General features: G+C 43.0%; 1 protein-coding gene across 1 annotated transcript in view; it reads right to left on the bottom strand.

Moving 5' to 3' along the window:
• Positions 1-11904, bottom strand: part of SLC37A1 (solute carrier family 37 member 1) — a 35536-nt gene extending 23632 nt beyond the window's left edge. The window contains exons 1-8 of the mRNA XM_057382681.1: positions 11847-11904; positions 10987-11080; positions 7802-8084; positions 6091-6172; positions 5141-5267; positions 3224-3302; positions 2257-2392; positions 746-822 (exon numbers count right to left, since the gene is read on the bottom strand). Coding sequence (XP_057238664.1) covers positions 746-822; positions 2257-2392; positions 3224-3302; positions 5141-5267; positions 6091-6172; positions 7802-7857 — 557 coding nt within the window. The 5' untranslated portion in view covers positions 7858-8084; positions 10987-11080; positions 11847-11904. The remainder of the gene's footprint in view (positions 1-745; positions 823-2256; positions 2393-3223; positions 3303-5140; positions 5268-6090; positions 6173-7801; positions 8085-10986; positions 11081-11846) is intronic.
• Positions 11905-15198: the final 3294 nt, after the last annotated feature.

Raw genomic sequence — 15198 nt, 5'->3', positions numbered from 1 at the left:
ACTGAATTTCAGTATGTCCTTCTCTGGAACTGATTAACACTCTACCTACACAAAGGATGGTACTACAGTAACATTATTGTATGCTACATGCATCAACTATTATCAAAACCAGTGGATTTAGCATGCAGTTCTTGCAAAATTCATAGAAAACTGTAGGGTGTGACAAAATAAACATCATGAGTGATCTCTGTGCAGGATTAAGATAAAAAAACCCCAAGCAGATGATTTAGAGAAGGTGATAAAGGAAAGGTTAAATCAGTTGCCATATGCATTTTGGCGTTTAAATTAAATTTTCAAGTTTATGTAAGTGTGTTAGAAAAAAGGCATTACATAAAGTATTTTTTACAGTTATGCCCTGACAACTGCTTCGAAACAGAAATGAAAACACAGGAAATTCCACATTAAAATGGCATAATAACAGCCTTTACTCAGAGTAGTTTTAGACTGTTTATATTTGCAAGAATTATTCTGATATAATTAATTCTGAAATAATTAATCTGAAAAACAGCTACCACGGAACACTGCTTTGACACGAGGGAGACTATTTTAAAGCCAYATATAAATCAATCAGCATAACAAAGAAAACTCCTCTCAAAATTCTACCTAGCTGCTTGTTCCATCCCCCCCAAAAAACCCCACAGAAGACAAAGAAAGATATTTAAATGGATTATAATATTGAATTGAACGTAATAGCCCAGAATACATTGATCTGTACTTCCAAAACTGTGGATTATGTATCATTTACCTTCCTTTTCCAAACCAGTTGCCAATACATGTAACGACACTCGGCCAGCCAGTGGTTTGCACCAACCCATTAGCTATCTGAAAGTATATAAAAATAATATTAAAGAAACATTGCCTGTCATAAATCAGGTTCCTACACAATTCCTGCCGAGTGTGGCATCGGGAAAAGGAAGTCTACACAAATGAATTTAGAAATTTAGTGGAGGCGAGTTTTTAAAACATTTTTTTTCTCCCAAGAATAAACAAGTTAAAAAGTTTTGCAGAGATTCTTCCCTCTACCTACATCTCTATAATTAGTTGATGATTTAAATCACAGAATACTGTAATTCAGTCACATGCTTACTAAAAATCACTTTGCTCTGAGCTGAACAGAGAAGTGAGTTCCCCCACCCAAGCAGCAGCATAACACTTATCTCAGCTTGAGCATATGGCAAAGCATGTTTGCAATCAAATAAAGCAGAAAAAAGAGACAACTTTAGGGGAGACTGAGTAGCTTTAAAATGCTTAACAGACACCTGTAAATAAACTGAGAGGAGGAACTTAATATATWCAGGGTGAAGTAAGAACTATTTCAGCCTCCACACTGCACAAAACTTTAACTCATCTCAACTCCTAAAAGGCTCTCTCTCTACAGTTGCACCATGACACAAATATCACAATGCAAGACCTCACATGTAACATCAGCATTTGAACATGCCACAAAATTCAACTTCACTCTACCAAAAAAAAAAACCAACAGGGCTGGTGGTATGAGAGCACCCTTGGAATGACAGGGCTCACTGACCACACCCCACAGGRCAGAGACAGCTCAACCCTAAAGGGGCCAGCTCTGGACAAACAGCTGATCCCAGAGGGCTTGGGGCAGTGGCAGGGKGACACAGATTAACTGGTGACAAGGTTAGTCAGTGCCATGCAGATGTGCCAGAGGTGAGAGTGTTACTGCAACAATGCACAGAAAGCAGCAGTGCAGATCAGTTCAAAACAGTCCCAGGGCCAACCCTACCCTGGTCCTGACCTAAATTCCATTTCAGGCCAATGGTAAAAATTCTTGTGACACCTGATCAGAGCTCTGAAAAATCTCACACAGTGAATCTCGATACATAAGCTGCCTGCTCCCAGCCCCACCAGTGTGGGAGACTGTTCATCATTAGCAGTGTAAATGGATTTTTCCTGCAGAGAAAGCCAGGATGTGTCACTCAGGTTTTGGCAGACTTAAAACAAGTGTGTTTACATCTGTCAAACTCACATTTAAGCTTGCAAAGATTTGATCACTGATTTGACACAGACTGAAAGACATTAATTTGCTTTCAAAGATTGCTTTCACTAAAAAAAAAATCAAAAATAAAGCCTGGGGGTATCCACTCTATCACTTCTGCCTGTCACCAACAACATATTCCAGCATTTACACCCTCCCACCCAATCACTCATCACTCTGCACAAGTGAAAAATCCCCAATATTACCCTAAACAGCACCACGGGAACTCTGAGTGTCTAAATTAACGTTGTGCCTACCTGGGCAATTATGTAAAACCACAGATTGTGCACATTATAGAAATAACCCAATCCAAACATTGCAGTGAAGAGTCCACTGGCGAGCATCCCCCCTGTCAGATAGTACCGGATGGGCAGCCGYTCTCCTATGAGTCCACTTGGAGCAGGGAAGGAAATAAAGAGAAAAGCAYGAATTAAAAATGGGATCATACCCCWAAAGTCATCACAAATGAAAGAATATTTTGTGTTGTTTAATTCTGGTTGAGGAGAAACTGTACTGGTAAGTGCTGGTTGCCTTTGTAGCAGCAGAGGAGCAATTTTTAGCACTTGACAGGGGGACAAAAACCCAAAAAACCATTTCAAGTTCATTAATTGCTAAGTTCTGACATCTGCACAGCCATCTTTCAGGGAGATACTCATCTGGAGCACTTTCAAAGTCATTCACTTACACAGTCATTTTCCAAATTATGTGTCTCCAGGCGTTTGAAGCGAGACTTGTCTCCCTTTCTAATGACTCGAGTCATCAATGTTCAGGGTTTAGTCAATAAAAAGAAGCATCTCCAAACAGCAACTAATACTGAACACTTCAGGATGGGTTTGGTATTATTTTTAGGAGGTGTCTGCTTCCATTCTTTGACTCTAAAGAAAGCCAGGACAATCATTTTAAGCAGTCAGTGCAATTTGGAGACTGATTAAGTTTGAGGACGTACATTCCACTGCTTATTCCTTTATATTCCAGATGAAAAAAAGATAGGTTAGGTTTAGACCTGGAAAATATTCCTGCACAAGGCAGTTAAGATGGGTAGAGGTAAAAAGCTTCCTATGTATCAACAGCRATTGATACCACTGGGACTTAGAATKATGTGGGGYTTTTTTTCCCCCTTAGCAATCAATTTCTCACTCTCCATCAGAAACTCTGCAGTAGAAAAGCACAATAACTCAGGAGTCACAGCTTCATAAATAAATAGTAAAGAGAGCAAGGTTTTACCTTAAATACATTCCAACTGCATATGCACACAAAAATGAGTAATCCAGCGCTCCCAGTAACTGTTTGTAGTTGCTCTTATCTAAGAATAATTTTCAAAACAAATTATCAGTTTAAATGTACTAATTACTTCCCAACCATTTGTACACATAACAAGAAAAATGYTAATGAATGTGCACTGACATTTAATTTTCAATTGGCACCTTCAGACTTAAGCAAACATTTTTGCAAATGTTTTCTTTAACAAAAACAACTGCTCTTCTGCCTCTAACATATTAGGAAATAACTGGTAGGTCCATCCTAAACTCTACCTTATTCCAAACAGCATTTTGGAAGAGAAGAAACTTCAATTATTAGCAAKGTGCCCTTTTCTTATACAGCCTGAGGCAAAAGAAAATCCAAAATCCAATTTAACAGACTTGATTAAAAGTGGAAAGAGTTACAAAAGTGTGAGGTCCTAAGATTAAAAATGGCTAAAAAAATTCCATCATCATAGAGACTTTTAAGGAATTAGCTTAGTATGTTTTTTTTTAAGGGTAAAGCCTTTTGCATTTTATTTTCCAACTTTTCACAAGGCACAGAGAAGTTTTGGTTAAAAAAAAACCACTCAAGAGCTCTGCCCTGTAGAGCAAACAACCATAATCACACCTAAAAGGGAACTGCAGACAGGATGGAGGGAGCAGGAGGGGCTCCACCCAGGTGGAAACACCAAGTCAACTCTCAGGAGAGCTGAGCTCACCCCAAGACAGTTAGTTTGTGTATTTATTTGCAGTAAATTGCCACAATTGCCATTGCCTTTGGGCATGAAGCCACAGATACTAAAGCAGATTCCTTTCTTCAGAGTCACTCCAAGCTCTGCCAGAAAAACAGCTGAAAGAACAAGTCCAGAGTGCCATTCCAAAGGGGCAGCTTKGCAATAATGCTCATGGAAAAAGGAGGACATTTGGGCTCAGAAGTCTCCATTAAAAAAGTCAATGTTTAGACAAACAGACTCAACGCCCACCTTGTTCCAGGGAGAAGAAATACTCCCCAGGGTTAACTGATTCCCACCCAATGCATTTGGAAACCTGGGGGGGATTAAATATTTTCAGCAGACCCTGCAGCARGCAGTCAGCACACTGGATTTTGTCCACAGAAAACCCAGAGCTCAGATCTTTAATTATCTTTGAAGAGAACAGGACTTTTTTTAAATTGCTAATTAAAGACTAATTAGAATGTATGGCTATACAGACTGGGGTGGACTGGCACAGTGACAGAAGGGACTAATCTGCTTCACTGATGTTCCTGGTAGCAATAAAAGTGTCAAGGAATGATTCAAATTYTCATTTAAAGTCAAATACGACCACATTAAAATTTAATTGTTCAGTAGGCAAATATTTTTTTTCTATTCAAGTGAAAGGCCAGGTCCATTATGCTATCCAGTAAGCTGTCAAGTCTCTCCTGCAATAAAGTCTTCCCTTTTTCTTCATTATAATGGAGGAGAAAAAAACTCTTTCACACAGATAAGGACTCTGAAAAGTTCCAATTTAGATAAGCACCAAGTAATTTCACTTAAAAGATTGCTGGACCTTGAATTAAACAWGCAGGAAATGATAGATTTTATTCTTCAGCCTTTTTTTCTTTAATAGACATGCTAAAGACAAATCCCATTTTCTGACTGAAAATTGATCTACTGAAACCATCTCCCAGCTATAATAAGTAAAACAGTATCACTTGTTTAAGTGACTTCAAGCAGCAAAGACATCATAAGGTAAGTCACAACTTCATTTTCTGTGGAGAAATCAGTGAGAACACGACAAACAAWACACCCCTTCCATGCATATCCCCCACATAGGAAGAAATAGCTRGAAACAAATAATCTAATTACGAGCATCAGCTCATTATTGGGAAAGAAAAACCAAAAAAACCACCAAGCCTTACCAAATGGCTCCCAACCACACTGAGAGGCATTAAATGGCTTTTTGACAGGCTGGATCTGTGCAGCATATTCTTTGTAAGAGTCCTGCTCAACTTCAGGTGAAGCAGCACAATGCTTATGCAGCTCTCCCTGAAACAGAAGGGACATTTGAAAATAGAAAATTCACCTGTGAACTGGGGACTGGTAATTCCCCTACAACAASAAATTTTACARTTCTAGATTTATATGAACCTGCGTCAAGCCCACCAAAATCARTRAAAAATGTTGGCCATTATTAATTGYTTGGCATTTTGCTGGGTGAAACCACCATCACATGAAAGAGTAATTACATGGTTAGAAAAAGCATTCTGCAGTAATCTGGTGTTTCTGACAGTGAACAACTTTGAAATTCTGCAGTAACATCAAGTATTTTGCCYACTGTTACTCATCAGTTTCACACAATACAGCACTGGGGGATTTGATTTGTGTTTGGCAGGTTATAAACACTGAAGACTGAACTGTCAAACCCAGAATTAGAGAATTTGTGCCATCAGCTTCATTGGGAACAGTCACAAAGGTACAGACAATGATGACTGATGCTCAGCAGTACTGGGAACACTCTTGGAAATGCCAGTGGAATGTTCAGCTCATCAGTTATGAGCAACTTTTCTCATACATAAGACTGGAAACCTCTCCACTATCTCTAATTAGATTAATTCACATCAAGTGTAGGCACAGGTGTTTTGTGTTTTGAGCCCAAAACCCAAACTTACACCCAATATTCTAGGTGTGGTCTCMCTAAGTTTATCAAGCAAATATCACTGTGTACCAGCTTTATCAATATTTCATCTTGAAGGCATTTCAAGTTAAAGTTTAACCCTGCCTTTCACAGCAGAAAATACTGAAAAAGGCAGCGATTTCCGTGTTTGAAGGGAGMAGGAGGATGTTTAAACAAGGACACAACCTCTCTTACCTTCACTATACTAATTGGTTTCCTTGACAGATGGAAGCTGGCATATAGCAGGAAAGTGAGARAGAAAATGAAAGCTCTRTACCTACAATAYAWAAAAAAAAAGAAAATTATTTTATTTAGGCTTTGTTTTGGTATGAAATCACACAAAAACATTATGCAAGTAATTGATAATATTGGAATACTGGAAAACAATTTTTTTTGTGTTCTGCAAAARCCTGAAGAACCACCTTCCCTTGCAGTTATGCTGCTTTCCACCTGCTCTGATGTGGCTTTGGGAGGGAGCCTGGTGGAACAGGGGAACAGGCAGGACAAGGTGGCAGTGCCCTGAKCTGACCTGCCTTGTTTGCAACCCTCCTTTGGGGGCTGTTAAATATCATCTCAACATTAAACGTGCTGATAATCAGATTCCACACCTCCCTGCTTCTTTGGGTTTTGTGGTATTTCTAGGACTTAAGTGATGGCTCTCTCAATGGTCAGTTTGGAAAATTCCTTCTTTTCTTACTGCTTTTAGAATCACCTTACTTTGGCCTCCCTCTAACAACAGAAACCAGTCATTTATAGAGGTGAACAGTGGGATTGACACTGGAGAACATGAACAGAAYYGAGCAGCTTTGGGAYTGGGAAGGAATTCTCCTTTGTGCCTTGCTGGCATCCTTGGGACCCTCTCTACAGAACTCACTGCAATAATTAAAACAATAATCTGATCTTTTCTATTCTCCATCTGCAATTTCAATTGTTTAAGGAAAGAATTCTGTGGGTTTTTTWAAAAATACCCAGAGTCCAAATGTGCCTACAGGCTCCTTCTAGCCTTGATCTCAAGTGACAGTAAATGCAAGTACAATATATACATACAAATATCTGATATCACATTGCCTGCTGTAGTCCCTCATTTTTAATTAACCTTTTTCTATCAATTTTTMCCTTATGAACTTTTACATAATAAGGCTCTTGTTTTATAGTTCTGGCATATTCATAGTGACATTAAMAAGAGTCATCCCACAAACAGAGTTATTCACCCTCATAACTGAAACATCCTTACAAGGGATAAAACTGAAATTACTTAGTTCCTGCTGCTCTTCTAGAGAAAACACGTGATAAAATTGCTCAAATGGAAAGTGCTTGGTCTTTCAAATTGTTATTTTTTTGTTATTCACACACAATTGACTCAGTATTCTATCTCAGAAAGCCCATGAACTGATRCCATAAAACTTCCAGGATTTGTTTTTCTAAAGCAAAGAGGATTTGATTTTCATTTGGTTTTGCTAGGGGGCTTTGCATTTCTTTAAAAAAATAATATTGCAGTAGCAAGGACTAAAATTCTAATTGTACAAGTCTGTATCACACATGAAATTACTGGGGAGAAAATAAATTTCTGGCTAAGAAAAGAAAGCTAATCTTGAGCACTCCTCCCACCTAGGAGCTTGAAAATGCAATTTATTCTTTCAAATACCTACCTTGCAAAGAAAAGGACAAAAGGTTTTATTCTCTAACACACATCACTAGCAAATGTTTGTCTGGGTTTCCCTACAAAATACCTCACTTTTTAAATGTCAGCAACATTTATTTATTATACAACTGACTATATTTTCTTCCTGTATACATACTAAGGAATGAACAAGCAAAATTAAGAGTGAGGCAACAGCCTGATCTTCCCCAGATACAAACTCACGCTGCCCACAGCAGGGATCACCACCAACACTTCCAGACTTACCACTGATCTCGTGAAAATGAAGTGATGAAACGAATCCCAGGAGGAAGCTGAGCCATCTACACTAYGGCTGGTACCAGATTTTAGGTGACACAATTATGGACGTGTGACAGCTTTTTCTGTTCTTCTGAACGGACAACAAAGATCTCCCACAAAGCCTCTGGATTCCACAAATGTGGAATATCTGCTGCTGAGCTGATCTCCCTATGGTTTTTTTTTTTTTTTTTTCTTCTACCTTCAGTCACGACGTGGCAAATTCTTCACTCTGCCTTTGTTTACTGCTGATCTTCAAACAAGAGAAGTTGGTAAGTAAATAGTCAGGTCAAGTTATTGGGATATTTCCTAACCATAACATTTGAAACAGCAATTATCTATTTCAGAGGCAAGTAATTAACATCACTAACCTTCACATCAAAAATGCAGTGGAGAATTTTAAGCCAATATAAATTGCAGCCTTCTCTGATTTTTATTATTTATAATGCATTTTGAGAGCTCAGCATAGTACAAAGCAGTGGAGACACAAAAGAAAGATGCACTCAGAACTTGATGCAAAGCCAGCTTACATCAAAACACTCTGCTTTTGTCTCAGRAAGACTACAAATAGGCAATTCCCCAGCACACAAAGATCTGTTTGAGCACATCAGAAACATTCATGAGCTTGCAATTTGTTCAAAAATGGCTGTAGTGTTTCCAGCCTGGAATAAGAGACTCCCCCAGCTTGAGTGGGTGCTGCTGAACAATGCTGAACAATGCTGCCAGCAAGGCATGACCAGCACTCCCTCTTCCAGCCCATTTCCCTTACCCRCTATCAGTACTGCACAAAGCTCCACATCATCAGAAAATACTGGAGAAGGAAAAAACACTTTTTTTTCCACTCCTTGAGCTCCCTACACTAGCACAAGAGAGAAGGCAGGATCACATGTGTCCATAACATGTGGGGAAGAGCGAGACCACGGCAGTTTGGTTTAAAGTTTCACAAAGTTCCTCCTGTTTTTTCCAACGTGGGCTGCAGCCCCACARCAATAAAAAMCCCCACATTTTATTGTAGGTAGTGYAACAGGAACTGGCTGCACTGTTACCTGGCAGCAGCTCAGGCAGCTGCTGAGTCAGATGGCAAAAGGAGCTGCTGGCAAAAGGCGTGACCGCAACTCACAGTGCAAACTGAGCTACCCCAGGTGCCAGGGGACACTGCAGGGTCTGCCACAGCCCCACCACACTCCTGGCAGCCCTGTGTAATGTCAGCACAAACCATGCTCCTGAGGGGAAGCTGGTAGGATTCWGGGTCAGCTCTCCTGGTAAAATAAAAATGGGAGCTGAACCAAAGCAAGAATGCATGACTGCCAAACCCATAAGTTGGTGAGCACCTGAGAATTTCAGGGGCTGCCCCAGGGCAGGCAAAGGTGTGAGATTCTCTCCTCTCATMTTCATTGCCCCATCTTACTCCAGAAATCAAAACTGCTCATCCTCAGACAGGTGAGTGACAACAAACAGGACCTGCCATGTCCAAGCTGTCAACTTGCAAGCCTCACCACCCACATAGGCTCTCTCCCTAGGAATGGAGGAACACTAMCCCCTCTTTACATAACACAATATCCCACCAAAATATCGAGGCTCTGCTCCTTTAYGCTAACACATTTTTGTCATACCTTTATTTTTTCCACAGTGTCCTGGTTCAKCTTGTCACCTCCCTCCCCTAAAAGTGAATTGACTTGCTAATCTCGTTTAGCGTGTTCCACCCCCTCCCTGGCCCTGAATCAGACTGTGCAATTAATCAAACCCCATAATCATTCCCACCCAGCATGCGTTTCCTACCTCCTCTCTGAGGTTGCAGAGGTTAGRGAAAGTGCAACCCTRKCCYTCCTCCCCTGTCCCACCTCCAGATMCAGTTCCCTGCCTCCTTCTGTCACACCTTGTAGCCCTACAGCCATGGTTCAGGTGGCTGAGCCATCAGAAATCCTGCCCTAAAATACAGTTGATCCAATATTAAGAATATTAACTTGGTCAGTGGCCACAAAACTGCCACGCAGGATGAATCCAAGGCAGCAGGAGCACAAAGACAGGGGCTACAGGTGGGACTGCCTCGTACAGCCACAGCTGGCTAGTTAGGTCAGATTTCAAAATTTCTCTTTCAAACCAACAATTTCTCTGTGTTTGGTTGAAATGAGCTACTGATAGCTGCAAGTGGGAGAAAACAGGTAAGGAGAACAAGTAGCTCACAGCAGGAGTGAATTTTTCTTTCAGCAGTAACAGATACATTTCAGGGTGATCCCAAACCCCATTTCTCCTCTCTGACAGCTATCCCAAACACCAAAACTATTGTTTCACTGACCACACAGAAATACCTACTGGGAAAAAACACCTGAGAAGCCAGCAAAGAATAAACACCTGAGGTCAAACACCTCCTTAAATGGTTCTCCTACAATATAATGGGACAGGGCTATTATCATTATAGCAAAGCAATTGTTTAACACGTTAATTTTTAACAGCTTTAGGGCATGCAAGTAAAGACATCACACATCTTATAAAAGGTTTCAGGACTCAGTGGTCACGCAAGGTTGTGCATCTGTGCACCTGCTGCACAGATCATAAGGCACCTCCTAACAGAGGATCCGTGCTGTAAATCCCATCACAAGGATCCCAGTCATTTCCCAGCAAAAATGACTGGACTATCWGCAGCACAGAGAGAAGTGCAGCCTAACTCTGTCTGACAGGTGTTGGTTTTATTTTATGCACTGCAGGCAGAAACACCTGAGTTCTCATTTACTTGTCAATAACTTATCTCTATCTCCCCATATCCATAAGTTCCTCTGACATTAATGTGCTTTTTTAAACATAAAGAATGTCCTCCACATAGCAAAGAAATTTGTGGAAATAAAACTTGTGGTAACAGGTTGTAAAGATCACATTCTACTGCAGATTAAACCAGATTTTAAAAACCAAGCTATACTTCAGAAATCACATTAATAGGCTACAACACATAAGTGGTATGTTATCAATACATTTTTTATGTTTCAGATTTACTGATGAAGTGCAAGGACAAAGTCACATTAAATCACTCAAACTGGTTTTATGTTCTTTCATTTTCACCAACTATTTCTGCCGACAGAGAAACCAACCCTCCACTTCCTCCTTGCTGTACTGTGACACACAAAGCGATATTCTGGTATTTACTCGGAAACCGTATTTACCTTTCAGACTTGGTATTGCTCCTTCGCTGCAGTGGCTGAAGCATACCTTCCTCCCTATTTCAGGAAAACAGGCACTGGTGAGTGGTTTTTCCCCCTGCAAACACGGCAAACCCTGGCTCAGCTGTGCTGGAGAGGCAAAGGGAAGGTCCTGCCCGGCCACAGCRCAGCTCCCCCGGGATTGAGATTAATTCCGTGTCTGCAGACACCGGGAAACCAAACCCTCCCCGGGGTGTCCTTAAGGGCTCAAAACGCCTTCGCACACACGCGGATCACATGCATATCGTGCTTAATACCCGGCAGCTCTGCACCTGAGCCACAACCTGCCAAATCCAACACTCTGGGGMCTTAAACAGCCGTGTTCCTTCTATTTAACACGGGGGGGGAAAGGGATGATCGTGGCTTAGCCACAGAGGACACWGCCCCTGTGAGCACACGGTGAGCTGGCGCTCTGGGACCCGAAGGACCGACCAGGGCGGCTCCAGCCATCCCAAAGGTCAAGGGCAGCGGGAGCCCACAGGGAGGAAGCGGACAGACACCGCCTTTCCCCGGGACCCGCTGCCAGCACAGGTGTCGGGCACGGCAGGGCTCCGTCTTGGCTCCGCCGACAGCCCCGGGCACCAACCTGCGGTGCCACCCCGAAACCGAGGGGCGCCTCTACGTCCAGCAGCATGGAGGGCTCCGGGCAGCGAAAAATAAACGGCAGAAACGGAGACAAAAGGCGGCGAAGCCCCCGAACCCCGCCGCTACCCGGCACTCCCGGCCGGCCCGGCCCAGCCCGGCCGCTGCTCCCGAGCGGCCCCGCGGCCGAGGAGCCGCCCCCGCTCCGCCCCCGCCGCGGGCTCGGCAGGTGCACAGCCTACCCTGGGCCGCTGCTCCCGGCGTCGCTGCTCCCTCCTTCCTCCTTCTCCTCCTCCTTCTCCTTCTCTTCCTGCCTGCCTGCCGAGCGGCCGGGCCGGGCGCGGCTGCGGATCGCCGCCCGCCGCCGGAGCTGCGCGCCGGGACCCGGCGGCCTCGGCCCCGCCCGCTGCGAGGAGGAGCCTGCGGACGGAACCCTGTGCTTTAGGAAGAGCGGGGCCAGCAGGTCTGGGAGGTGATCTTGTGCCTCTGTTTAGACCTGGTGGGGCTCATCTGGGGTGCTCTGTCCGGGTCTGGGCTATGGGGACAAGAGAGATGTGGAGCTCCTGGAGCGGGTCCAGCGGAGGCTACGAAGGTGAAGGGGCTGCAGCATCTTCCCTGACGAGGAAAGGYAGACGGAGCTGGGCTGTTCAGCCTCCAGAGGAGACAACTGAGAGGGAACCTCATTCATGTGTATGAGTATCTAAAGAAGGCTGCCAAGAGGATGGATCCAGGCTCTGCTCCGTTGATGCCAGGCAACAGGACAAGAGGCAGAGGGCAGGAGCTGATGCCCAGGAAGTTCCAGCTGAACATGAGGAAGATCATCTCTGTGCAGTGACTGAGCACTGTAACAGATAGATTGTCCAGACAGGGTGTGGAGATATTCCAGAGCCATCTGGACACAATCCCATGCCATGTGCTCTGGGGTGATTGCTGGATCAGGGAGGCTGGACCTGGTGACCCACGGTGGTCCCTTCCAGCCTGACTGTTCTGTGATTGTGACCTGTCCAGGAGGGCCCCAGTTCACCGCTGTCCTGCCAGCGAGGGAACAGCTGCTCCACTGTGTCTGCTGTCCCCATCTGTCACCCCAGCAGCCTCCTCCCGTCCAGGTGCTCCAGAGTGGTGGCCTGACCCCTGTGCACTGGCCAGCATGGCCAGTGGGATCCCCGGGCAGCAGCCCCCAGGCTGGACAGATGTGCACAGGTGCTTCACTGCAGTACTGTCAGGCATACATGAAGGTATTCCTGTTGCCAAATGTTCACACATCACACAGCAGGTCATTTGAAAGCAGAGAGAAACATCCAGCAGTGCTTCATTAAAAAAGAATGTATTTATTTTAGTTGTCTCCTGGTTTCCTGATCCTGCAGTGTGTTTCAAAAACCATATATATGTATATCTACCATRTATATATACATGTATCAATCAAAGCTCAGTTTATTTATATAAATGCACACTTCCTGCTGCAGGTGTATTTCTTCATCATGGTCGCCTCACAAGTGCAAAGAAACCTGCACTATTTACTGCATCGAAGACAGAATAGCTAAAGTTACCTCATGCATGTTTAAGTTTGTCTGTATAAGTCTGTCCCTTGTGGAGCACCCTGTGCCTGGCACAAGCGGCCCACTTATGGCACTCTCAGAAGTGTCCAATTTTGTTCTCTTTTCCCTCTCATCTTGCACTGCCTGTGCAGGTAATACCAATAAAAGAAACTCTGMCTCCCAGCATGATGTTATTAGGCCCYACATGTCAAATATTTTGCTTTGCTTCGTGATCCCAGGTCATATTTCCTTCACCTTCTCYSAGTCAGTAAAGGAACCCTTCACTCWTWYTTTCAYATTTGCAGAATTGGGGTYGCAGAGTTGCACCTGAACCATTGCAAATGCAGATTGGTGCTGTAAAATCTGCTGCTTTAAAGGTTGTTGGTCGCAGATGTTGATTACATCTTTCTGGCTGAGATTTRTAACTAGTGAATCAGAGGTTCAAAAAAATAATTTCCCCAAATGCTACAAATGTCCYGCTTGGAAAKGTAAGGCACYGCTCTTGATTATCACCAATCTTACCTTCTGGGGAAATGATTTGCATGAATCATGTGGCTGCACTTTTACCCCAGCACCAGAAGGAGCCCAGGCACTGTCCGTTCTGACTGGTGCACAGACACACACACAAGGAAAAAGATTTGTCTTTTTACAGCAGAAAAGGTCAGACCCATCACAGTGCATTTGTATACTCAGTTAGCCATCCCAAATTATCACCTCTATTCATCATCATGTGGAATAGTCATATTTTTTTTTAATTGCTGTTGTCTCGGCCCTTTTTTAATTCCTTAAAGAGTTTAACCTTGCTTGAGTATCYTACTATTCTAAGTTACAAGCAGCTTGCAAAAAGCACGAGCCAAACATCCTCAGAAAACCCTGATATTTTTCAYACTCAAAGTAGGAACTGCATCTCCCATTCAAATGAATGTTTCCTGTAAACCATTCCTCTGGCATCACTGAAACCTGCTGGCTGCCACACTTGGCACAGCTGCTGCCTCTGCTATGCCAGTGTGGATCACCAGCAGCTACMATTGCCAGAACACATCAAATAAGTAGGAATGCAGGGAGAGGGGGCAGCAGGAGCTTGTGCTGCTGGTTGCACAACAGCCTGCTGGTGTAGAGCATCAAACGGGGGCCAGAGGTCTGGCAGAGATAAAAGGAGATTTACAGCCAGAAGTATATGCTTAAAAAAACAGAACACACAAACACACACACACACACACACACACACACACACACACACACACACACGTGTTTCAAAATAATGTGTAATCTAGAGCCTCACAGAAAAACAAATAGAAATCACACTTTGGCACTTTCTTTCCAGAAGGAAACACAGATGAAGGACTTGGTCCAGTAAACTGTTATGTTGGGTAGGAAGGGTGGCAGCAGTTTGGCTTTTTAAGCCTCTGGCAATGTTTATAYCAGAGGAAATAGAAAAGGATGAGTTCTTTTCTGCAAAAGCAAACAGAAGTAAAGATGTKTGAGTTGGCAGATRYTTACATATACTTCTGATGGTGCTTSTCTCAAAAAAGATAATCTAATTTCCCAGCTGACAGTTAAATTTTACTTTCTCATGTGGTGCTCTTACCTCCTCAAGTCCATACAAAGCAAAACTCTTTGAAGTCAGTGGATGTCAGCGTCATCTTTCCTCCACTGAATAGGTGATGCTGGATGAGCAGAGGTCTGGATGCAAACTATTATATCCCTCAGCTGATTAACATATTTATTTTCTTTCCAGTAAATTGCACAAAAAGTATYTTCTATGATTCGTAATTGCATTGATGGAAGTGACTCATCTGTTTGGCCACAGAGTAATAGCTTTGTCTTAGGGGAACAGAAAAATTCTTAACTTATTTACATAATAATGGGTTATTAAATATCTATAAATTGGTATTTACTTWGACTTTATTCTCCAGGATTCTCAGGACTGATATAATCACGGCTTTTTGGTATGCTTTGTTTTCCCAACAGAGCAGCTCGAATATTGTATAAGCAATTCACATCAGCACTGGGTGCAATCTAGAACTTGCCATCAAGCTCTGGTAGACAAAAAAAAAAA

The sequence above is a fragment of the Malurus melanocephalus genome, unplaced genomic scaffold (assembly GCF_030028575.1).
Source record: "Malurus melanocephalus ecotype Western Australia unplaced genomic scaffold, MMel_1.1 scaffold_579, whole genome shotgun sequence".
Classification (NCBI taxonomy): domain Eukaryota; kingdom Metazoa; phylum Chordata; class Aves; order Passeriformes; family Maluridae; genus Malurus; species Malurus melanocephalus.
Note: the sequence above shows the minus strand (reverse complement) of the source record. Positions and strands in the feature narration are given on the sequence as shown.